The following is a 24,575-nucleotide window of genomic DNA, read 5'->3' as shown; positions in this document are numbered from 1 at the left end:
CCAACAAATTTAATGCTCATAACACTTCTATTGAGATTGGCCTAGAGAATTTTCTATCCTGGGTGGATAGGAGACATGCATGTTTACGGCTGATATATGAGTAGGAAGATGAATGGGAAGAATTATTTGCTTGGTGACGAATACAATGCATACCTACTCGTTTCGTCCTAAAAATAATACAATTTATTATAAAAAAATACAATTTAGTTTAGTCCTAAATTAAACTTTTTAATTTGATCAAAATTATAAAAAAATTGATCGACTTTCAATATTGATAGTCTTCTCGCATTTGATCTAACTCAGTAAAATTTGACTTAGGATAGAATTATCTAGGATTCTATTTCTTTTGATGTGACGACCTCCGGCTCTGTGCCTGTCAGCCGTGAGCCCGGCCGTGATGCGTGCTGTTGGGGTATGCATGCATGGGTCCGTTCCCCCCGTGATTGATTGAATACGCCGGTTAGCTACAGTCCAAAGTATCAAGTTTACGACGTTGTGCTACTACCTTCTTTTCTTTTATGCATTCTTGGAACCAAAAAAAAAAGGAAAAAGAATTCAGATCTGCTTCAAACATAGGAACCAGTGAACCACATCCCAAAAAAAAAGAGAGTAAAGTTTCGATTATTGCTCACCATATACATCCTAGCTCATCAAGAGAACCCTTATTATTATCACCAGCAGTACCACATGACACATGTAGAAGCACAACTTCTGTTTCCTGAATTACAATGACAACACACATGCACACTACACTCACACACTCAAGAACACGTCTCCAATCAGTATCACATGCTAAAATGTTGAAAGCAAACAGCAGCATAGCTTAGATTGACGACAACTTTTGGAGTAAAACTTTTGAAGAACTTTTATCATTCGTGGAAGAAGAGGAGCTAGTGAATGAATTATGGCAGCAAGACACTGACGGGCCTGTCGAAGATCCAGCTAAACGGGATAGGCGTGGGCTTCTTTCGCGCCTGGGCCGCCCTGTCGTGGGCCTTCTCCTCCATCCTCCGGATCTTCTGCGGCAGGCCGCACACGTAGTCCCGCGCGCGCCGCCCCTCGCCGGAGAGCCCCGCCGCGAGCTCCTCCACGCCCCACTGCCGTATCATGTGCTCCAGGATGGCGCGGTAGTCGGAGGTCGTGTACACGCCGGTCTGCTGCGCGGCGGCGGCGTAGTGCGCGTAGAGGTCGCCGTCGCGGCCGTCGGTCATGAGCGCGGCGGGCATGGTGATCCGGCGGCGCATCATGTAGCCCAGCGCGCGCACGGCGGCGTCGGGGTCGGCCTCGAAGAGCTTGCCGACGATGCGGGTGTAGGCGGCCTCGTGGCGCTTCTCGTCGGCCATGATGGCGCCGCAGACGCGGGCGAGCGCGTCGTCGCCGTGCGCGCCGACGTGGCGCGCCGTGTTGCCGTGCGAGACGGCGGTGGCGCGCTCCTGGAAGGCGACGTAGATGAAGCCGTGGTAGGGGCTCCGGGCGGCGTTCATGGCCATCCCGGCGGCGATGAGGCGGTGCACGGTGCGGTCCACCTGCCGCATGTCGACGCGGCCGGAGAGGAACAGGTAGCGGCTGAGCACGTCGCCGTGGCGGTTCTCCTCGGCGGACCAGCCGCGGATCCAGCGCGCCCAGGCGGTGCCGTCGGCGCCGGTGAGGTCGCGCACGCCCTCGAAGCGGTTGGGCACGCTCTGGTACGTGGGCAGCGCCTCCTCGGTGATCATGTTGCCGACGAGGCACACCAGGTGGGCGTCGGGCACGCCGGCCGCCCGCGCGCGGAGCTCGCGGCACGCCGCGTGGAAGCCGTCGTCGCCCAGCGCCGACGGGTCCGGGAGCAGGTCCGACGGCTGCCACGCCACCTCGGCCGGCCGCAGCAGCGGCAGCACGTGCGCCTCCGCCCAGCACTACCGGAAACCCGACATTTGCCGAGTGCTGAAGGCGTTGCCGAGAGCAATATATCGAGCACTCGGCAAAGTTACAAATTGCAGAGTGCCTACCAAAAGACACTCGGCAAACCTGACTTTGCCGAGTGCCACGCGGGCAGCACTCGGCACACAGCCTCACGTGTACGCGTACGCTCGCCGCGCCCGTTGCCTGTCACAGCCGTTAAACGTTACCGTTATCGTTTGCCGAGTGCCAGGTTGTGGCACTCGGAAAAGATTTATTAATGCCGAGTGTAATTATAATGGCACTCGGCATTCAGACTCTTTGCCGAGTGTCCGCTTTAGCTCTCGGCGAAACAACAAAAATTTTTTCCCCAACACAGTCCAAACTTTTTCCTTAGCTACTATACTATACAAAATACTGCATATTAGCATTTGGTACATTTTTTTGTTATGTTTACTATATTTAGTTAATTTATTTCATTAAAAGGATATTTTGGGGATAATACAATTTTGAACTGCAAAATATAGTATAAATGAACTATAATGAATGGAAAAATGATTTTTATGTTATTTAGTCTAATTTGAGACATTTTCAAATAAATGAATGGGAAAGTTGAACATCTTGATCCTGAAATGGGACAAAGTGTGCTATGGACAAATTGGTTTTTAATTTATAAAATTCAAATGTAATCAGAAATTCTTGAAATTTGTCATGACATCATGGCTTCATACAGGGAGTCTATGCTAAAAATTTGAAATGGTTTTGGAAAAGTTGTCATGTATGTAGTTTATCAAACGAGGCATCTCCGAAGAAGTTTCAGAGAACTCAGAAGGATTCTTTGAGATTTTGAGTCAGAGTGATGTTCGAGTTGGAGTTTTACTTGCATTTTTTTTGTAGTCATAAGATATGAAGAATTGTGTAATGTTAAATTTTGGAGATTTTTTGAATTCATTTGACAATTTTTATTTTTTTTCTCCGAACTAGAGTATTTAAATTAAATTTGAACTAAAAGTGCATGAAATAATGCCATTTTTTTGCTGTAGCATGCTAATTTTTTTGTATATGCAATAGACTGCATAAATTGGTTAATGTTAAATTTCGGTTATTTTTCAAATTTGTTTTGTAATTTTTATTTTTTTGTGATGTAAAGAATTAGTTCATATAAATTGAAATATAGCTAATAATTGTGATTGAAATAATGGGAAAAAGTTTCGGTAAAACATGAGTAAGAATTCTTGTGTGAAATGGGCAATGAAATTTTCCATGATTTGAAGAAATTTGTGAAAATTTAAATTGTATTCAAACAAATTTCTGAAAATAAATTCAGAAAGGCCACTTTGCCGAGTGTCCAGTCGGGGCACTCGGCAAAGGCCACTTTGCCGAGTGTCCAGTCAGGGCACTCGGCAAAAGTTTAATATGCCGAGTGCCCAGATCTGGCACTCGGCAAACTTTCTCTTTGCCGAGTGCCAGATCGGGGCACTCGGCAAAGTCTGCGACACTTAGTCGCGGCGCCCGCACACGCGCTCACACACACAACAGACCAGACGCACGCACACGCGCTCACACACGCACTGCCGCCGCCGCCCGCGCCGCGCCCCCGCCCCCGCCGCCGCACCCGCGCCGCGCCCCCGCCCCCGCCGCCGCACCCGCGCCGCCTCCCCGCCCCCGCCCCGGAGGCCGCGGTCGCCCTCCGCACCTCGGGGGCCGCCCGCGCCGGCTCCCCGCCCCCGGAGGCTGCGCTAAGAAGCAGCTCACGATTCCCGTGAAAATCCTACGCTACCTTCCTTTTATTCCGAGGATCCAACGACTATTCATGACCGAGGAATCCGCGCAACAGATGACCTGGCACAAGAAAGGTGTTCGATACAACCCTGAGAAGATGGTGCATCCATCCGATGGTGAGTCATGGAAGAATTTTGATAGGATTCATCGTGACAAGGCTAATGAAGCTCGTAATGTACGTATTGCGCTTGCAACAGATGGGTTCAATCCTTATGGGATGGTGGCCGCCTCGTACTCATGCTGGCATGTGTTTGTTATCCCTCTGAATCTCCCTCCAGGGGTCCTATTTCAACGACAGTCCATATTCGTGTCGTTGATTATTCCAGAGCACCCGGGGAATAAAATGAGTGTTTACATGGAGCCTCTGATTGATGATTTGGTCAAGGCATGGGACGAAGGGGTGTGGACCTATGATCGAGCAACAAAGACAAATTTTAGAATGTATGTTTGGTACCAATTCTCCCTGCATGACTTACCCGCGTATGGCATATTCTGCGGCTGGTGTACTCATGGGAAGTTCCCATGTCCCACATGCAAGGCAGCTCTGCAGTTCATCTGGTTGAGGAAGGGGGTAAGTATTCGTCATTTGACAAACATCGACAATTCCTCCCCGCTGACCATCCTTTTAGACAAGACGTTAAGAACTTCACGAAAGGTGTAAAAATTACAGAAATTGCACCGCCGATCATGACGGGTGCTGCGATTCATGCTCAGATAGACGCTCTCCGAGTCAACGATGGCGGTGGTTTTGTTGGGTACGGTGAGGAACATGCTTGGACTCAGAAGTCTGGGCTGTGGAGGCTCCCTTATATTGATGATATTCTGCTACCACACAACATTGATGTGATGCATACTAAAAAGAATTGGGGGGAGGCACTTTTTGGAACAGTCATGGATATTTCTGATAAGACAAAGGACAACGTAAAGGCAAGAGTGGATCTGGCAATGTTGTGCGATAGACCAAGATATGAAATGAGGACTCCTGGACCCGGGAGGAAATGGAAGAAGACACAGGCCGACTTCGACCTTACGAGGGCCCAGAAGAAAGAAGCACTAGAGTGGATCCAAAAGTTACAATTTCCCGATGGATATGCAGCGAATCTTAGGAGGGGTGTGAACTTGACTACTATGCGAATCAACGGGCTAAAGAGTCATGACTACCATATATGGATTGAGCGGCTTCTTCCGGTGATGGTTCGAGGCTACTTACCTGATAATGTATGGCTCGTGCTAGCAGAGTTGAGCAATTTTTTCCGTCAGCTTTGTGCTAAGGAGTTATCTCGGGCTGTTATTGCGGACATGGAAAAAATGGCTCCCGTGTTGCTCTGTAAGTTGGAGAAGATCTTTCCACTAGCCTTCTTCAATCCAATGCAGCATTTGCTTCTGCATCTGCCTTATGAGGCAAGAATGGGAGGGCCTGTGCAGTTCCGTTGGTGCTATCCAGTTGAAAGATGCCAGAAGGTTCTTCGAACAAAATGTAAGAATAAATGCAAAATTGAGGCTTCGATTGCTGAGGCATACATTTTGGAGGAGGTGTCAAACTTCACGACTAAATACTATGGTGAGAAGCTTCCCAGCGTGCATAATCCACCTCCTCGTTACAATGCTGGCGATAATGAATCGAGTCTTAGTATTTTCCGAGGGCAACTTGGAAGTGCAAGTGATGCGAGGTACAAGACCCTGAACCATGAAGAGTGGCGTCGTATCATGCTTTATTTGTTGACCAACCTTTCTGAGGTGGAGCCGTACATAGGGTAAGTTCTCATTTAACGTGTTCACGATGTTCCACGATTTAGCATCTCATTTAACATCTTCTTGCGTTTGCACTAAGCAGCATCCAACCCCTTGATCATATTTCACACAGGCAATTTGTTCGTCAATTCTGGCGTCGCTCAAGGTTGCCAACCTAGAACGAATCGGAGTCTCTTCTAAAAAATGGCGCCGGAAATTCTCAGCCCGATTTCATTTATTGGTTGCAACAAAAGGTAAACTCCGGTTCACAGGATCTTTGCTATAGCTATAGGTTCAAGTCATTTAACATTTCGAACAATATGACGAACTTTGTCCCTTTCGCTTTCAGGGGCAAACCGATTCGTCCATGAGTGCCGAGTTGAGACAAGTGGCTGATGGATTTAGCTATAGGGTTAGGTCATTTAACGTTTATGACGTGAATGGATATCGCTTTCACACAACAGGATACGAGCAAAGTCGGCCCAATCGAAAAACCACTAATACTGGAGTATTTACGCCAGGCCAAGATGGGGTCGAGTATTATGGAAGACTTGAAGAAATATACGAACTCAAGTTTCGAGGTTCCGTACCACACTCTCATTTAACGTGTTCATTTAAGTGACGTGATGGGAATGGAAGTGGACAATGAAAGGATTGCTGACGAGGAAGCTGGATACGAGGTTGAAAATGCTCATGATTTAGAATTACTCGAGCGGCTGCGTTTGGGCAGAGACAGTGAAGATGACATTCCTCCTTCGAATTATGCTGATTAAGTCGAGGAGCCAAATAGTGATGATGAGGATTATGATCCAGCTAATCCCGATTATGATGACTATTTCTAATACATGTATGAACTAAATTATTTAATTCTATGTATATATATTATTTTATTTTGCTTAATTTGCTATGAACCGAATTGTTTAATTCTATGAACTGATTTTGCATATTTGTAGATATATTTATTGTTTATTTTGCAGAATTTGTTAAGTACATATTGTTCATTTTTGCTGATTCATTTAAAATTATTGATTGCAGGTTATTGATTCGAAATGCCAGGCGGGGGCAAGATTGGTTTCCTGAGCGCCTTGTACAGGAGTAGTGGTGGAGAGCAAGAGGCTCCTGAGGGGTCCAGTGTAGCAGGGGGGTCCAATGTCTCAGAGGGGTCCAGGAGGCGTTGGGGACGAGGGCCAGGGAGAACGAGAGGAGGTAAGACAGGTGGTGGAGACTAGGGGAGGACGAGAGGAGCAGGAGGGAGAGGACACCTCCAGATTTGACGGCAGCGGCGGCGGCGGAGGAGGAGGAGGAGGAGGAGGAGGAGGAGGAGGAGGAGGAGGAGGAGCGGGAGCAGGAGGAGCCGAGACAGGCGGAGGACCAGGAGGAGGAGGAGGACCAGGAGGAGATACGAGGGCGGTGTGGTTGCGAGGACCGTCGCAACTGCCGCAGCGGCCGATACCTCTTGCGAGACGCCCGATCATTCGACCGGTACTGGACAGGTAATACTTTATGTTATACACAATGGCATTTATTTTTCAATTCATATGTTCAAAATGACAAGATACTAATACTTTATGTTATACACTTTTACAGGTATTGGATGCTCGTGCAGGCGGGTGCCCACAAAAGGAAGCCCAACGGCATCCTGGGAACCCTATGCAGGGAGCTCTTCCCTGGGCTGGTGATGCATGCCGGGAACCTGGAGCCGGCATACACGTGGGACCACTACATCGCCGTCCCAGATGCAGAAGATCGGGAAGGGAGGTCCTTCGGCAACAAGGCGAGACGGGTGGTGGGAGAATTTTGGGTAAGTCGTCGCACTATATTGGTGAATAGTTACCATATATTTGAAACTCTTTGAATATTGACTGCAATTATCGAGTCTATGCAGGATTTCTACAGGTGCGAGCCAGGATACGAGGCCATAGCGGCTCAGGTGGCTGACACAGCATGTCGCAAACTAGTGAAGGACATGCACTACGAGGCGCGTGTTCAGGCCGTAATTACCTACTGCGCCGATGTGGAAAAAAGGAAGGTCGGCAAGGACGTAGCAAGAAATATGTTTCTCACGCGGGAACAATACTTGAGGGTAAATGACGAAATCACTACTCATTTCTTTTGAATTTCATTTTCGGAAATGTCATCCACTTTGCTTAATTACGTGTAGGTGCCTCCGAACTGGTGTGCTGGCAAGGGCGCGTGCTGGGAAATTATGGTGGACATGTGGCTTAGCGAGGAGTGGATTCAGCGGCACAACTTATGCCGGGAGCGCCGCTTGTTGATGCAAGGTGCGCCACACCATCAAGGCAGCCGAGGCCTTCCCTAGTACAGGGATGCTTGGGTAAGTCATTACACTTTTTGGTGCTTTCAAACTCTAAATTCTGCATTCTCACTAATCATTGTATTCTTTCGCTTTGCTTGCAGTCGGGGTCACATGAAGACCAGGAATGCAATGACTTCCAGGCATACTGTATGGCGCACAAGGGCAGGGCGACGTCCGACGTCTCCTACAACCCGGCGGATCCACCCGAGGCGTACAGCAACCCGAGCGTCCACACGCGCATCACTGAGTACACGGAGATGGGAAAGGCACTCCATGGGGACACATGGGATCCGGCCACCCAGCCCCTTTCTGGAGAAGCCATCATGAGGGCAAGAGGAGGGAAGAAGCACGGCCGTTACTGGATCGCCAACAGCCTTGTCGACACAGCCAGTACGCCGACTCTCTCCCAGCTTCGGGCACGGACCACCGACTCGACTCCGCCAATACGCCCACGGCCTGAGACTTCAGTGGCCAGCGTGCGAGCAATCCAGGTTATTTCTGCTCCATTTGTTGTTCGTTGCTTTTAGTTATATTTTGTTCGCATTGTAACATTTGGGTGAAATCTTATAGGCCCGGATGGACGAAGAGACGAAGAGGCGGGAGGAGATCGAGGCGAGGCTGGAGGAGGAGCGGATGCTAAGGCAGGAGCAAGAGCGCAGGTGGCAGGAAGAGCGGATGCAGGAGCGGCAGAGGATGGAGCAATCTAAGGCTGTATATATTGCATCCTCTGCCGCTCTTGCATCCGCTCTTCCTGCCACCTGCGCTCTTGCTCCTGCCTTAGCGTCCGCTCCTCCTCCAGCCTCACCTCGATCTCCTCCCGCCTCTTCGTCTCTTCGTCCATCCGGGCCTATAAGATTTCACCCAAATGTTACAATGCGAACAAAATATAACTAAAAGCAACGAACGACAAATGGAGCAGAAATAACCTGGATTGCACGCACGCTGGCCACTGAAGTCTCAGGCCGTGGGCGTATTGGCGGAGTCGAGTCGGTGGTCCGTGCCCGAAGCTGGGAGAGAGTCGGCGTACTGGCTGTGTCGACAAGGCTGTTGGCGATCCAGTAACGGTCGTGCTTCTTCCCTCCTCCTGCCCTCATGATGGCTTCTCCAGAAAGGGGCTGGGTGGCCGGATCCCATGTGTCCCCATGGAGTGCCTTTCCCATCTCCGTGTACTCAGTGATGCGCGTGTGGACGCTCGGGTTGCTATACGCCTCGGGTGGATCCGCCGGGTTGTAGGAGACGTCGGACGTCGCCCTGCCCTTGTGCGCCATACAGTATGCCTAGAAGTCGTTGCATTCCTGGTCTTCATGTGACCCCGACTGCAAGCAAAGCGAAAGAATACAATGATTAGTGAGAATGCAGAATTTAGAGTTTGAAAGCACCAAAAAGTGTAATGACTTACCCAAGCATCCCTGTACTCGGGAAGGCCTCGGCTGCCTTGATGGTGTGGCGCACCTTGCATCAACAAGCGGCGCTCCCGGCATAAGTTGTGCCGCTGAATCCACTCCTCGCTAAGCCACATGTCCACCATCATTTCCCAGCACGCGCCCTTGCCAGCACACCAGTTCGGAGGCACCTACACGTAATGAAGCAAAGTGGATGACATTTCCGAAAATGAAATTCAAAAGAAATGAGTAGTGATTTCGTCATTTACCCTCAAGTATTGTTCCCGCATGAGAAACATATTTCTTGCTACGTCCTTGCCGACCTTCCTTTTTTCCACATCGGCGCAGTAGGTAATTACGGCCTGAACACGCGCCTCGTAGTGCATGTCCTTCACTAGTTTGCGACATGCTGTGTCAGCCACCTGAGCCGCTATGGCCTCGTATCCTGGCTCGCACCTGTAGAAATCCTGCATAGACTCGATAATTGCAGTCAATATTCAAAGAGTTTCAAATATATGGTAACTATTCACCAATATAGTGCGACGACTTACCCAAAATTCTCCCACCACCCGTCTCGCCTTGTTGCCGAAGGACCTCCCTTCCCGATCTTCTGCATCTGGGACGGCGATGTAGTGGTCCCACGTGTATGCCGGCTCCAGGTTCCCGGCATGCATCACCAGCCCAGGGAAGAGCTCCCTGCATAGGGTTCCCAGGATGCCGTTGGGCTTCCTTTTGTGGGCACCCGCCTGCACGAGCATCCAATACCTGTAAAAGTGTATAACATAAAGTATTAGTATCTTGTCATTTTGAACATATGAATTGAAAAATAAATGCCATTGTGTATAACATAAAGTATTACCTGTCCGGTACCGGTCGAATGATCGGGCGTCTCGCAAGAGGTATCGGCCGCTGCGGCAGTTGCGACGGTCCTCGCAACCACACCGCCCTCGTATCTCCTCCTGGTCATCCTCCTCCTCCTCCTCCTGGTCCTCCGCCTGTCTCGGCTCCTCCTGCTCCCGCTCCTCCTCCTCCTCCTCCTCCTCCTCCTCCGCCACCGCTGCCGTCAAATCTGGAGGTGTCCTCTCCCTCCTGCTCCTTCTCGTCCTCCCCTGTTCTCCACCACCTGTCTTACCTCCTCTCGTTCTCCCTGGCCCTCGTCCCCAACGCCTCCTGGACCCCTCTGAGACATTGGACCCCCCTGCTGCACTGGACCCCTCAGGAGCCTCTTGCTCTCCACCACTACTCCTGTACAAGGCGCTCAGGAAACCAATCTTGCCCCCGCCTGGCATTTCGAATCAATAACCTGCAATCAATAATTGTAAATGAATCAGCAAAAATGAACAATATGTACTTAACAAATTATGCAAAATAAACAATAAATATATCTACAAATATGCAAAATCAGTTCATAGAATTAAACAATTCGGTTCATAGCAAATTAAGCAAAATAAAATAATATATATACATAGAATTAAATAATTCAGTTCATACATGTATTAGAAATAGTCATCATAATCGGGATTAGCTGGATCATAATCCTCATCATCACTATTTGGCTCCTCGACGTAATCAGCATAATTCGAAGGAGGAATGCCATCTTCACTGTCTCTGCCCAAACGCAGCCGCTCGAGTAATTCTAAATCATGAGCATTTTCAACCTCGTCTCCAGCTTCCTCGTCAGCAATCCTTTGATTGTCCACTTCCATTCCCATCACGTCTCTTAAATGAACACGTTAAATGAGAGTCAGTGGTACGGAACCTCGAAACTTGAGTTCGTATATTTCTTCAAGTCTTCCATAATACTCGACCCCATCTTGGCCTGGCGTAAATACTCCAGTATTAGTGGTTTTTCGATTGGGCCGACTTTGCTCGTATCCTGTTGTGTGAAAGCGATATCCATTCACGTCATAAATGTTAAATGACCTAACCCTATAGCTAAATCCATCAGCCACTTGTCTCAACTAGGCACTCATGGACGAATCGGTTTGCCCCTGAAAGCGAAAGGGACAAAGTTCGTCATATTGTTCGAAATGTTAAATGACTTGAACCTATAGCTATAGCAAAGATCCTGTGAACCGGAGTTTACCTTTTGTTGCAACCAATAAATGAAATCGGGCTGAGAATTTCCGGCGCCATTTTTTAGAAGAGACTCCGATTCGTTCTAGGTTGGCGACCTTGAGCGATGCCAGAATTGACGAACAAATTGCTTGTGTGAAATATGATCAAGGGGTTGGATGCTGCTTAGTGCAAACGCAAGAAGATGTTAAATGAGATGCTAAATCGTGGAACATCGTGAACACGTTAAATGAGAACTTACCCTATGTACGGCTCCACCTCAGAAAGGTTGGTCAACAAATAAAGCATGATACGACGCCACTCTTCATGGTTCAGGGTCTTGTACCTCGCATCACTTGCACTTCCAAGTTGCCCTCGGAAAATACTAAGACTCGATTCATTATCGCCAGCATTGTAACGAGGAGGTGGATTATGCACGCTGGGAAGCTTCTCACCATAGTATTTAGTCGTGAAGTTTGACACCTCCTCCAAAATGTATGCCTCAGCAATCGAAGCCTCAATTTTGCATTTATTCTTACATTTTGTTCGAAGAACCTTCTGGCATCTTTCAACTGGATAGCACCAACGGAACTGCACAGGCCCTCCCATTCTTGCCTCATAAGGCAGATGCAGAAGCAAATGCTGCATTGGATTGAAGAAGGCTGGTGGAAAGATCTTCTCCAACTTACAGAGCAACACGGGAGCCATTTTTTCCATGTCCGCAATAACAGCCCGAGATAACTCCTTAGCACAAAGCTGACGGAAAAAATTGCTCAACTCTGCTAGCACGAGCCATACATTATCAGGTAAGTAGCCTCGAACCATCACCGGAAGAAGCTGCTCAATCCATATATGGTAGTCATGACTCTTTAGCCCGTTGATTCACATAGTAGTCAAGTTCACACCCCTCCTAAGATTCGCTGCATATCCATCGGGAAATTGTAACTTTTGGATCCACTCTAGTGCTTCTTTCTTCTGGGCACTCGTGAGGACGAAGTCGGACTGTGTCTTCTTCCATTTCCTCCCGGGTCCAGGAGTCCTCATTTCGTATCTTAGTCTATCGCACAACATTGCCAGATCCACTCTTGCCTTTACGTTGTCCTTTGTCTTATCAGAAATATCCATGACTGTTCCAAAAAGTGCCTCCCCCCAATTCTTTTCAGTATGCATCACATCAATGTTGTGTGGTAGCAGAATATCATCAATATAAGGGAGCCTCCACAGCCCAGACTTCTGAGTCCAAGCATGTTCCTCACCGTACCCAACAAAACCACCGCCATCGTTGACTCGGAGAGCGTCTATCTGAGCATGAATCGCAGCACCCGTCATGATCGGCGGTGCAATTTCTGTAATTTTTACACCTTTCGTGAAGTTCTTAACGTCTTGTCTAAAAGGATGGTCAGCGGGGAGGAATTGTCGATGTTTGTCAAACGACGAATACTTACCCCCCTTCCTCAACCAGATGAACTGCAGAGCTGCCTTGCATGTGGGACATGGGAATTTCCCGTGAGTACACCAGCCGCAGAATATGCCATACGCGGGTAAGTCATGCAGGGAGAATTGGTACCAAACATACATTCTAAAATTTGTCTTTGTTGCTCGATCATAGGTCCACACCCCTTCGTCCCATGCCTTGACCAAATCATCAATCAGAGGCTCCATGTAAACACTCATTTTATTCCTCGGGTGCTCTGGAATAATCAACGACACGAATATGGACTGTCGTTGAAATAGGACCCCTGGAGGGAGATTCAGAGGGATAACAAACACAGGCCAGCATGAGTACGAGGCGGCCACCATCCCATAAGGATTGAACCCATCTGTTGCAAGCGCAATACGTACATTACGAGCTTCATTAGCCTTGTCACGATGAATCCTATCAAAATTCTTCCATGACTCACCATCGGATGGATGCACCATCTTCTCAGGGTTGTATCGAACACCTTTCTTGTGCCAGGTCATCTGTTGCGCGGATTCCTCGGTCATGAATAGTCGTTGGATCCTCGGAATGAAAGGAAGGTAGCGTAGGATTTTCACGGAAATCGTGAGCTGCTTCTTAGGCTGACCACCACCAGAGTCCACTTCGAGGAACCTAGAGGCTTTACATTTCGGACAGTAAGCATCTTTCTCATGCTCCTTCCTAAATAAGATACACCCATTTGGACAAGAATGTATCTACTCATATGGCATCTTAAGTGCACCGAGAATTTTCTGTGCCTGATACATTGACTTTGGCATAATGTGATTTTTCTGGAAGCATGCTTCCAAACACGGTCAACAGACTGTCGAAGGCGTCTCGGCTCAGGCTAAACTGAGACTTCAAGGCCATTAGCCGTCCAATGCCGTCCAGCTGAGAAACCTTTGTATGACCGTGGAGTGGTTTCTGTGCAGCCTCCAACATCTCGAAATACGCCTTTGCGGATGCCTCTGGCTCCTCCTCCTGCAGTCCTTCACCGAAATGTGCTTCAAGATAGTCATGTAACATGTCTCCAACCCCACCACCAGCATCACAATCATCGATGCGTTGCCTCACGACCTCGTCCCTCATACGGTGGCCTTCACCATGAAAGATCCACCGGGTATAGTCCGGCGTAAATCCATACTTGCAAAGATGTTGGCCCATAACCTTCTTCGTTTTCCGTTTCTTATTTCCACATATGTTGCACGGACATCACAAGAAACTCGATCCTTCAGCCCTGACTCCACGCGGCTTCCAAAAAATCATTGGTCTTTCGAATCCATTCATCGGTCAAGGTAGCCTGACTTGGACGGCCCGTGTACATCCAATGACGGTCATCCATCCTCTAAACCGGAGTGAGAATAAAAATCAAATGCATCTAAGTGTTGTCCCTACATTCTAATAGGTGAAGGTAGGTCCTAATCCCACCCGAGGATGCGTACATACGGTCAGTTTTCATGGTCCACTACCATCCGAGACAAAATTTCGGCAGCACCTCCCCGCTGTTCTCCAGATACACGTCCCGAAAGGGAGATTGTGTATCCGGAGAACAACGGGGAGGTGATGCCGAGACTCTGTCTCGGATGGGAGTTGATCATGGTAACTATCCGTATCTACGCATCCTCGGGCTGTCCAAATAATGTGGACAATTCGAAAGAGATACAATTATAGATATGCAAAGATCTGCATATCTCAATTGTATCTCTTCCGAACGGGAGACACCTAACTAGGTTACATGAACTACGAGGTGCTAGATATGCAAAGACGGTGGCGGTGCTAGATATGCAAAGACGGTGGCGGTGCTTACAACGGGTCGGCGGTGTACGCGTGGCCGGCTTGGTGTGGACTCGCAGTTCAAGCTTCTCGTCGAGCACGTCGCAGGCGGACGCTGCTACCAGCCTATATTTTGTGCAGTCAGAACAAATAAAAGGTTAAGCATCATGACTAGCAAGAAAGCAAAATTATCAGCGGAAACTACTAAAGCATTTAGGGCACATTGAACACGACTTTCTCTGTTGACATAATATCCACCTCTTAAGGCTCATGCATGCATGTGAGGGCTAATAAGTGTTACGTATTATTTGGATATAGGGAAATCAGTCTCATCATACTGCACTTTCTGTTTCAAGGATTTTAGTAACAAACAATCACAATGAATTTACGAATACTTGCATCATCGCAGTTCAAGCTTCTACTCTGACCATGCTTTGTTAACTAACCTAGCTGAGTTGTGAACAAGTAATTTACGAATACTTGCATTGCATGATTAGCCTTCCTCTTTTTCTCTTTATCTCCTTTATCAAATTTGCTGTAACCTGCAGAGCAATGGTATAGCTGTCAGTATACCTGCAGAACAATGCGCCGGGGACGAGCCGGGCCCGGGGACGCCGCTGCCGGAGCAGGGAGCCGGCGTCGGGAGCCGCGAGCCGGGCCGCGGGCGCAGCCTCCGGGGGCAGGGAGCCAGCGCGGGCGGCCCCCGAGGTGCGGAGGGTGACCGCGGCCTCTGGGGCGGGGGCGGGGAGGCGGCGCGGGTGCGGCGGCGGGGGCGGGGGGCGCGGCGCGGGGGCGGCGGCGGGGGCGCGGCGCGGGTGCGGCGGGGGGCGGGGAGGCGGCGCGGGTGCGGCGGCGGGGGCGGGGGCGCGGCGCGGCGCGGGCGGCGGCGGCAGTGCGTGGGTGAGCGTGTGTGCGTGCGTCTGGTCTGTTGTGTGTGTGAGCGCGTGTGCGGGCGCCACGACTAAGTGTCGCAGACTTTGCCAAGTGCCCCGATCTGGCACTCGGCAAAGAGAAAGTTCACCGAGTGCCAGATCTGGGCACTCGGCATACTAAACTTTTGCCGAGTGCCCTGACTGGACACTCGGCAAAGTGGCCTTTGCCGAGTGCCCCGACTGGACACTCGGCAAAGTGGCCTTTCTGAATTTATTTTCAGAAATTTGTTTGAATACAATTTAAATTTTCACAAATTTCTTCAAATCATGGAAAATTTCATTGCCCATTTCACACAAGAATTCTTACTCATGTTTTACCGAAACTTTTTCCCATTATTTCAATCACAATTATTAGCTATATTTCAATTTATATGAACTAATTCTTTACATCACAAAAAAAATAAAAATTACAAAACAAATTTGAAAAATAACCGAAATTTAACATTAACCAATTTATGCAGTCTATTGCATATACAAAAAAATTAGCATGCTACAGCAAAAAAATGGCATTTTTTCATGCACTTTTAGTTCAAATTTAATTTAAATACTCTAGTTCGGAGAAAAAAAATAAAAATTGTCAAATGAATTCAAAAAATCTCCAAAATTTAACATTACACAATTCTTCATATCTTATGACTACAAAAAAAATGCAAGTAAAACTCCAACTCAAACATCACTCTGACTCAAAATCTCAAAGAATCCTTCTGAGTTCTCTGAAACTTCTTCGGAGATGCCTCGTTTGATAAACTACATACACGACAACTTTTCCAAAACCATTTCAAATTTTTAGCATAGACTCCCTGTATGAAGCCATGATGTCATGACAAATTTCAAGAATTTCTGATTACATTTGAATTTTATAAATTAAAAACCAATTTGTCCATAGCACACTTTGTCCCATTTCAGGATCAAGATGTTCAACTTTCCCATTCATTTATTTGAAAATGTCTCAAATTAGACTAAATAACATAAAAATCATTTTTCCATTCATTATAGTTCATTTATACTATATTTTGCAGTTCAAAATTGTATTATCCCCAAAATATCCTTTTAATGAAATAAATTAACTAAATGTAGTAAACATAACAAAAAAATGTACCAAATGCTAATATGCAGTATTTTGTATAGTATAGTAGCTAAGGAAAAAGTTTGGACTGTGTTGGGGAAATTTTTTTTGTTGTTTCGCCGAGAGCTAAAGCGGACACTCGGCAAAGAGTCTGAATGCCGAATGCCATTATAATTACACTCGGCATTAATAAATCTTTGCCGAGTGCCACAACCTGGCACTCGGCAAACGATAACGGTAACGTTTAACGGCCGTGACAGGCAACGGGCGCGGCGAGCGTACGCGTACACGTGAGGCTGTGTGCCGAGTGCTGCCCGCGTGGCACTCGGCAAAGGCAGGTTTGCCGAGTGTCTGTAAACAGGCACTCGGCAAAGCAATTCTTTGCCGAGTGTCGTTTTGTTGCCGAGTGTCTTTCGGTAGCCACTCGGCAATTTGTAACTTTGCCGAGTGCTCGATATATTGCTCTCGGCAACGCCTTCAGCACTCGGCAAATGTCGGGTTTCCGGTTGTGATTATACAACTCTTTTGTTACAACAGCAGGTGCATGCATTGCAGCCGTATGGTAGCACGCGTCTTCATTCTTTAATTTTGGCTTGGTAATAATTTATAATTCCCAGCCCATACTATGTCAATTTTCTTGTTGAGACTGAATCCATCCAATAGGACTTTTGGTTAAAAAATTCACATGTTATAAATACACCTTGAGGCTGGGTGGCCGGAGGAGGAAAACTGTGCCGAGGTAGTTGGGGAGGCATGGAAGTTGGCCATGGAACAATCTATCCGACTGTGTAGCATGCAGGTGGTTGTTTTGGCTGTGGCAGTTGGGTCGTCGGATTGGAGCTCAAACAGTCAACTCAAACGTGTTGGCAGATCTTGAAAAAAGGGTGAAAAAAGTGAAGAGGGAGCTGGGAGGAGCTATAAATTGGAGAGGTTGGAGGATCGCAGACTCGCAGTACGGCATTTTTTTCATGCTGCTTGCCGGGAGAGGGGAGGAAATGAAACCACATTGGGGTTTGAGGAAGGAGGACGGCGTGGATGGGTACCGTGGAAAGAGAAGTGGAGAAGAGGGAGTTTCGATTCGTATTGTCGGTCGGTGATGGGAGTCGAGAGGAGTTGTTGTTAATTAGCATTTGGTTTGCATGGTACTGATCCATTTCCGGGCATACATAGCAACAACTGTTGTTGTTGCTGTTGACGCCATGGCCAAACTGCTTGTAGCAAGAAAACACTATAGGGTCGACCATGAGATCGCATGGGCATGGGTCTAGTCGACTGTAGAAACAGTATTGAGATTGATGGGCCCCTTGACCATCTCGGCTGGGTACACGTAGGGGCAGAGCCCAGTGGAGGCGACTTGCAATCACTGAAGGCTTAATAATAATGCTTCTTCTTTTAAACCGCTATTCAATTAGTACGCGAAAATTTTATTTGGCGGCGGCTTGACGCTACCTACTAGCTAGATGACTACTTCAGATTTCATATATATGCATTGGAGGCTTGACATTAATTAGTAAAAGCAGAATTGAAGGAATCTTCTTAACATAAATGTGTAGGTTTTAACCAAATGTCCTATTGGAGATGGAGCCTCATCATCAAAGTGATATATGGGGTGGTAATTACATAGAGAAGACCAAGAAAATAATAAAGATACGTGCAACTATACGGCAGTGTCAAAAATCTATAGTCATTATGAGAATAAAATTTGAAGAGAAAAAATGTCCACAAAACTAATCTCCCAGGCGCTCGCCTCTAGCGGAGGCGGTGGTGAGCTCCCCAGGGTAGTGGCATTTTTTCTTCCTTTTTTATTTTTGGATGTAAAAGTTTTTTACAAAAGTTTTTTCCAAAACTTATTTTTTATTTTGAATGCAAAAGTTTTTCCTTCAATTTTTCTCAAAACTTTCTCTTCCAAACATTTTCTCATTAAAGTCTTTTCCAAAATACTTTCCTTGAAAAGTTTCTCTGAAAACTTTTATCAGAAAAAATAAAAAAAACGAAAAACGAAAAAAATACAATCGAAAGATCGACCGTGATCCCTCCTACAGTCGCCCGTAAATTAGAATCCTGCCAAGTGTAAGGCAACAACGGAGTTAGGGGGTGTGTCATTCTTCAGTTTCGTCAGACAAGAGCATTGCATTGAGGAGATAGATCAATCCGGTAGCCTAGTCATATTTCCGTCAACTTCACTCTAAACCGTTGATCCTTCATCCGATGGTGCTCCTCGACGACAACGCATTCAAGGCTGACCGTGACAAATAATCATAGATACCAACCATCAAACAATATAATGATTAACTATATCACGGTCCAAAACAATTCGTGACAAATAAGCAATCTAGTGACCGTTTCTATAGTGTAGTGACCTCAGTAGTACTAATGTTAACATCCAACTGAAAACGAACGAAGTAGATTTTTCCACTTTAAATTAGTATAGTAGTGCCATGAGCGACAGCATCATTGGGCATGTTACAATAGCATGATTGTGTGTGCATCAGTACAACAGCCGCGTATAGCAGCAAGCATCTGCTCCTTATGTTTGCTTGGCTGGTCAACACAAACGGCGTTTATCCAGCTGTATACAATACTTCCTTGGATGTGATACTTCCTTTGATGTATACGGATGAACAACTATTATTATTAGTTCAAACAATGCTTTAGAGAATTTTTTGAAAAATATGATAACCACCCCATGCATATATGTGTAAGTTTGATTTTAAGACTCCATTGATGAATAGGAAATTTTCGTTAAAAAGTAATCCACCCCATACTCGGCTTTAATTTGTTGCCAAAGACACCCAAATACACAGCCGATTCCTTCCGTTTTCACTAGTTGATTGATGCAAATAAACCTTCATCAAATAATGCACACAAAAGCTTCGGCCATATGGGATAGCGTCGAATAAATTAAAAGCACGGCCGGCAACGTGGAATAGCGTCGTCGTCAGCACTTGCTGAGTCGAGATCTGCGCCCCAAGACTTCATAAACAAATCATACATTGCTATTGCCATGGCGTTGTACTTGCTCCTTATATAACAATTAGCATCACTTGCGCCTTCTCAAAGCAATTGGCATAAAGCTTCTTGAATGCGATTTTGAAGAACTGGCTAGAATCAGTGCGTATTAGACTTATGTCATTCATTCCTTTTGAAATCACTACATATAGAAAATGCACTGGGAATGAACAAACGACTGCCATAAGTTCATCTGTAATAATATTTGAGAACGCATGCATGATACATTCGAAGATTTATATGAGATGCTTATACAAAAACTATATATGGTGCTAGAGTCTGTGATCCCACGTATATATTGTGCATATTCTTTGACCTTTCATTTTCTTCCAGGGCCGCATTGACCGATGAGGATCTTGTCCTAGACGGCCTTCTCCATCCATAGCGCGAACAAGATGGTCCACCATCCACGCCGTAGCGATGAAAGGAGGCGCGGAGGATGGATTAAATTTTTTCCCATCCTATATAACATGAAAATGCATAATAACTCCAGGGCTGCTAGCTAGAGTCGGTGAGGATGAGGAAGCCTAGGAAGGATGCAAAGGGTGATGATCTAGAAGAGGAGGGAATGTGAGGGCAATGGTCGCGGATCATGGAGCAGAAATGGTGCATCTGGTTTTGTGGGAGACGATTTTGCTCCAATTTCCCCCAAAAAAGGTCATCCCTTTCTCATTCTCATCGTGTAACAGGGGGTAGTAAGGTGCTCATGGAGATCCCTACATCGGTAGATATGGGATCAGAGGAGTATGTTGTTAACTTATTATTACCGTTATTCAAGCCTCATATGTCATTTCGATTTTCAAAAACCATTACCACCATTCACTGCGCTAGAATGGAATTGCCTTGGAGGCCAAAACTCACCTATAAATACCACTACCACCTCACCTATATGCCATTCGCTGCACCAGAATGGAATTGCCTTGGCGGCCAAAACTCACCAAGAAAATATCGAAACTGCTAAGAAATAATAATTCTTGGCGGCCGGCCACCAAGCAAATTCCACCAAGAATATAATAAAGGAGCCAAGAGAATCTAGTTTCTTCGACTCATCACGGTGCACCTCATCGGACCAACCCCGACCCCTTACTTCGACGGTGCTCTACCACTAGGGCTGGAAACGAGCCGAGCCGAGCCAGGCTCGGCGAGGCTCGGTGCATGAGCGAGCCGAGCTTGGCTCGGCTCGGTAGTTTGGCGAGCTCGCTGAGGAGGCTCGGCTCGGCTCGAAGCCGGCTCGAGCCGGCTCGCGAGCCTGGCACAAAACATATACTATGCATTTAGTATACACATTATAAGACATTGACTAGTGCATATAAATATATAAAGCGCATACATGTGTTGAAATGAAAGTAATCAATAAACAATAATCATATTAAGCATAGATATAGATTAATATTGATATTGTCACACCACATGTTAGGGTTAGAGTGTTTCATAATAGCCTATGAACCATTATGAGTCTCAGTGGACTGAGCTCGCGAGCCACAGCGAGCCGGCTCGGCTCGGCTCGTCATTTTCACGAGCCTGAGAAGTAGGCTCGGCTCGGCTCGTTGGAGGCTCGCGAGCCGCTCCGAGCCGAGCCGAAGCGAGCTCGAGCCAGCTCGCGAGCCTCGAGCTATTTTTCCAGCCCTATCTACCACGCTCCACCGAACCCGCTGCCCGATGCCCCTACTACGCCGATGACCATCCTCCAGACCACCTCCGCCCCAAACCCTACATCAAATCGGTTGCAGGTGAGCCCTCGATGCTTGCCGGCCACCCTTTGTTGCCAGAAAACCTCCCCCTCACCGGGAATTTCACCTACTCCACCGCTGCCATGAATGGGACTACATTGCTTAACCTAAGTTCTTTTTAGGGTTCTTAGTGCAAAAAAAATCAAGGACTGGTTTTTAAGACTAAAATTGTGGTTTGAATATACAAGCTCGTAAAATCAATATAAAATTGTCAAAAAGCTAGAAATGCAAATTAAATTTATTATGTTCCTCTTTCTGAGCTTTATCACTTCTATTTCAGGCCCTCTAGGCACTGCTCGTGAGCGGTTGGCCAGTTTGCAAATAGGCCCCTAATAAAAATCTAATACAGAATCCTGTAGTATGGGTTGTGGTATTTTACCGGACCCCCTATGCATCTGAAGATATAGAACCTTAAGATTCAGTTCAACCTAAACCTTTTGCTTAACTAACTCAATATTTTCCCAACTCGGAAGCACTATTCAATGTGTCTTGCGAAACCTCCTGCTAACCTAACCTCCGAAGTATAGAGTTAATAACATTTAAACCTCTATTCCTATATTTTTAAATCTCAACTGCTTAGTTGTTTTGGCTATTTTTTTATTGTAATAGGTTCGTATATATGGACCTAAGCTTAAATAGCAATGATGGCTATTATGGTAAATATTTTTGGGATTTGATTTGCATATTAATTTAATTAATATATAATTCAACACATATTCAAAGTAAAAGCTAATTAGGTATTTTAAATCACGTGCGCGTCGCACATGCGCATATGCTAGTAAGTGTAATGCTCCATGTTTCTATACATGAAGTTAGTAAATTCAAATGATTAAATGTCCTATGTATGAGGACCAAATGCTCTTCACACCTCGATGCTATGCCAGTTTTCATTTTTTATCCATATTTGACTAAATGAATAGATATTAGTAACATCAGTTATTTCACATCTATATATTCAAGCACATCAAAATCCCATTAGTATGCCTCAGTCGTAATAACGCATGAATGCGAATATATTTGATCTCACACACTTCATTCATATTTTATTCATTTTCTATCCCTAATGACTGAATTATTTGTGCATGGATCGTGTGTAACTTACACTACACGCGTTGCATATCGAGCATGACTAAGTACATACATATATATTCAAGTAGCATCAGCATCATCTTCTTCACAAAGGCTCACAATGCAAGGCACAGAGAAATAAAGTTACCAGTTATTAATCTAAATATATAGCATGAAGTAATATAATAATTAATTGTTCCAAAAGTATGGAGAGCCGTAGTAGCATTGTTGCATGAACCAAGCATTATATTGGGCATCGAAGCTGCAGGCTAGATTACACACAGACACCCGGGCTGATGATAAATCTTATATATGGACCGGCCGCAAGCGCTTTCATGGACTATGCATGAATAATGTTGCTAGCTGGCGAGGGCGCTGGTGTTGTAAACAAGGAGGGCGCCGCCGGCAAGGAGCCCGATGAGGGTGACGGACCAGATCAGAAGTCCGGTGGTTCCTGCAGTAACATAAAGAACAAGGATATCAACTGTCACAAACTTTTGTTTCAGAAGAAATCCATGTAGGACATTAGTCTCCATGAGAGCATGTGTAACATGTTCTTTGAGGTCATATTTAATTTGTTTCCCAGTCCAAAAGATCACATAACCCAAGCTTAGCTTATATAAAGCTGGATTATGTAATCCGGGGCAGGGTGGAATTTTTTTGTTTTTTTAAAATAGTGTGTTTATAACAATGAAATTAACACAAACATTATGGACCACAAAAAATATAATGAATAAAATTTCATCACTTTTAAGCCCCGAATGCTAACTGAAATTATTCAACCAAGCACATAGATCTGGTGCTTATTAATTTCCACCCATTAGTACAGAAAATGGGCTTTGGTCTTTGACATTAGTCCCGGCTGCCATTAGGCTTGTTGACTAATTAAGGACTTAGTGCCTGATCCAATGGATACGAGGTGGCGGGGGCTTTTAATCTCAGTTAGAGCCACCAATCTAGATAAAAGGTGGCTCCAACCGGGACTAAAAGTCCTAAACATTTAGTCGCGGGTGGTAACACGCCAACCGGGAGTTCGGGACTGAAGGATGACCTTTTAGTCTTGGTTGGTGGCTCCAACTCGGACAAAAAGGATCTTTAGTCCCGGTTGGTGGTTTCAACCGAAACTAAAAGGATTCTTCACGGATTAGTTTTAAAGGAACGCATTCCATTCAAAATCATATGTACTGTGTAGGTGGGGTGGTTAACAAGTTATGGACGAGGCCAAAGGTATTAGTTCTACTAGGACTAAATAATCCAGGTCTCTAGCCCGAGATTTGTAGTCCCGGAACCCGGACTAAAAGGGGTTGGGAACGGGAACAACAAGCCAGATCTGTACTAGCTTAGTGACCGCATAATCATATATAGTGAATTTGTGAAATTACTATATATCTACTTACCACCGACGTAGACGTCACCGGTGGGAGACCAGTCCTCCTCTTTGTAGATTGGGCTGCAAATTGTTTGGCAAACAAACATAATAAGCGTCGAATCATCTGCATATATACTGATATATATTCACGCACACATGCAGATCAATGATCCTTGCTCGATCCCAAACAGCAATAGAAACACATGGATAGATCTTCATGCCTGCTATCTTCATGATGAATTGACTGATGTGTACAAGTCTCGATAGCTAGCTCACCTGTATCCGTCGACGTTGGCGCCGTACTTGTCGACGAACTGGTACACGCCCTTGCCCTGCATCCATCAGAAAAGCAAAGAGTTCAGGTAGCTTATCAATAGTCATACATGTACTGAATCTAAAATCTCTCAGAAATTACTGTGTTCCAAACTAGGATTCATTCAAGTCAGAAAGAAAGAAAGAAAGCAAGCAAGAAAGAAGGAACAAACTCACCTTGACCTTCCTCCCGGAGGCATCGTGGTCGACGGTGAGGCCACCTCCAATCCCGAAGGGCTTGTCGGTCTTGATCTTCTTGCCGGTGCCGCAGACGACGGCGAAGGAGGACGCGCGGCGGCCGAGGGACGGCAGGCCCTGGGCCCTGGCCGGTGCCGCCAGAGCTGACGACGAGATCATGGAGGCCGCCATTGCTGCTGCTGCTGCTGCCGCTTCGGTTTTCACTCGGTCTTCCTCTGTGATGATGCGCCTCACAACTGCCTGAGCCAATATACTTGTGGCGCCAAAACATGTGGATAATGCCAGGAGGACAGGTGCGGCCGCCGCAGCACCACGTGGCAGCTCGCGGTTGGCTCGGGCTGATATGGCAGGGCTGGAACGTTATCCTCTGGGGATTTTTTGTGGACAGCGGTGAACTCGTCTCGTTGGGATGGGAGGGAGATTTTGTGATGGATGGATGCACAAGCTCCTTTTGCCATGAAAAGAAGCAAGAACCTGTGGACCTGTAGTGCCATGCAGACTTGTCCTATTAGAT

General features: G+C 46.5%; 3 protein-coding genes across 3 annotated transcripts; all 3 read right to left on the bottom strand.

Moving 5' to 3' along the window:
* Window positions 1–657: 657 nt before the first annotated feature.
* LOC120677910 (acyl-[acyl-carrier-protein] desaturase 7, chloroplastic-like) lies at window positions 658–4,184 on the bottom strand. Its single transcript, XM_039959098.1, has 2 exons — window positions 4,137–4,184; window positions 658–1,895 (listed from the first exon to the last, which is right to left on the bottom strand). Exons 1-2 carry the CDS (start codon window positions 4,182–4,184, stop codon window positions 903–905), a joined length of 1,041 nt encoding a protein of 346 aa, XP_039815032.1. The 3' UTR covers window positions 658–902.
* A 4,227-nt stretch (window positions 4,185–8,411) lies between these two features.
* On the bottom strand, window positions 8,412–9,864 carry LOC120677909. The gene is made up of 4 exons (XM_039959097.1): window positions 9,642–9,864; window positions 9,108–9,557; window positions 8,635–9,024; window positions 8,412–8,555 (listed from the first exon to the last, which is right to left on the bottom strand). The coding sequence occupies exons 3-4, from the start codon at window positions 8,974–8,976 to the stop codon at window positions 8,412–8,414; spliced, it is 486 nt and encodes a 161-aa protein (XP_039815031.1). The 5' UTR covers window positions 8,977–9,024; window positions 9,108–9,557; window positions 9,642–9,864.
* Window positions 9,865–22,317: 12,453 nt separating this feature from the next.
* LOC120678408 (photosystem II 10 kDa polypeptide, chloroplastic-like) lies at window positions 22,318–24,327 on the bottom strand. The gene is made up of 4 exons (XM_039959590.1): window positions 24,041–24,327; window positions 23,828–23,883; window positions 23,580–23,632; window positions 22,318–22,636 (listed from the first exon to the last, which is right to left on the bottom strand). The coding sequence occupies exons 1-4, from the start codon at window positions 24,230–24,232 to the stop codon at window positions 22,542–22,544; spliced, it is 396 nt and encodes a 131-aa protein (XP_039815524.1). The 5' UTR covers window positions 24,233–24,327; the 3' UTR covers window positions 22,318–22,541.
* Window positions 24,328–24,575: the final 248 nt, after the last annotated feature.

Source organism: Panicum virgatum, chromosome 6N, assembly GCF_016808335.1.
Source record: "Panicum virgatum strain AP13 chromosome 6N, P.virgatum_v5, whole genome shotgun sequence".
In the NCBI taxonomy this organism is placed as follows: domain Eukaryota; kingdom Viridiplantae; phylum Streptophyta; class Magnoliopsida; order Poales; family Poaceae; genus Panicum; species Panicum virgatum.
The sequence above is the reverse complement of the archived record's forward strand: the minus strand, read 5'-3'. Positions and strand labels throughout refer to the sequence as shown.

Excerpts from the sequence above, each read along its gene's own strand:
- LOC120677909 (XM_039959097.1), bottom strand. The coding sequence starts at position 8,976 with ATGGCGCACAAGGGCAGGGCGACGTCCGACGTCTCCTACAACCCGGCG. Across the intron at positions 8,556-8,634 it reads CCAGCGTGCGTGCAATCCAG|GCCCGGATGGACGAAGAGAC; the intron begins GTTATTTCTGCT and ends GAAATCTTATAG.
- LOC120677910 (XM_039959098.1), bottom strand. The coding sequence starts at position 4,184 with ATGGGAACTTCCCATGAGTACACCAGCCGCAGAATATGCCATACGCGG. Across the intron at positions 1,896-4,136 it reads GCAGAATATGCCATACGCGG|TGCTGGGCGGAGGCGCACGT; the intron begins GTAAGTCATGCA and ends GGTTTCCGGTAG.
- LOC120678408 (XM_039959590.1), bottom strand. The coding sequence starts at position 24,232 with ATGGCGGCCTCCATGATCTCGTCGTCAGCTCTGGCGGCACCGGCCAGG. Across the intron at positions 23,884-24,040 it reads CCTCCGGGAGGAAGGTCAAG|GGCAAGGGCGTGTACCAGTT; the intron begins GTGAGTTTGTTC and ends TGATGGATGCAG. Across the intron at positions 23,633-23,827 it reads GCCAACGTCGACGGATACAG|CCCAATCTACAAAGAGGAGG; the intron begins GTGAGCTAGCTA and ends AACAATTTGCAG.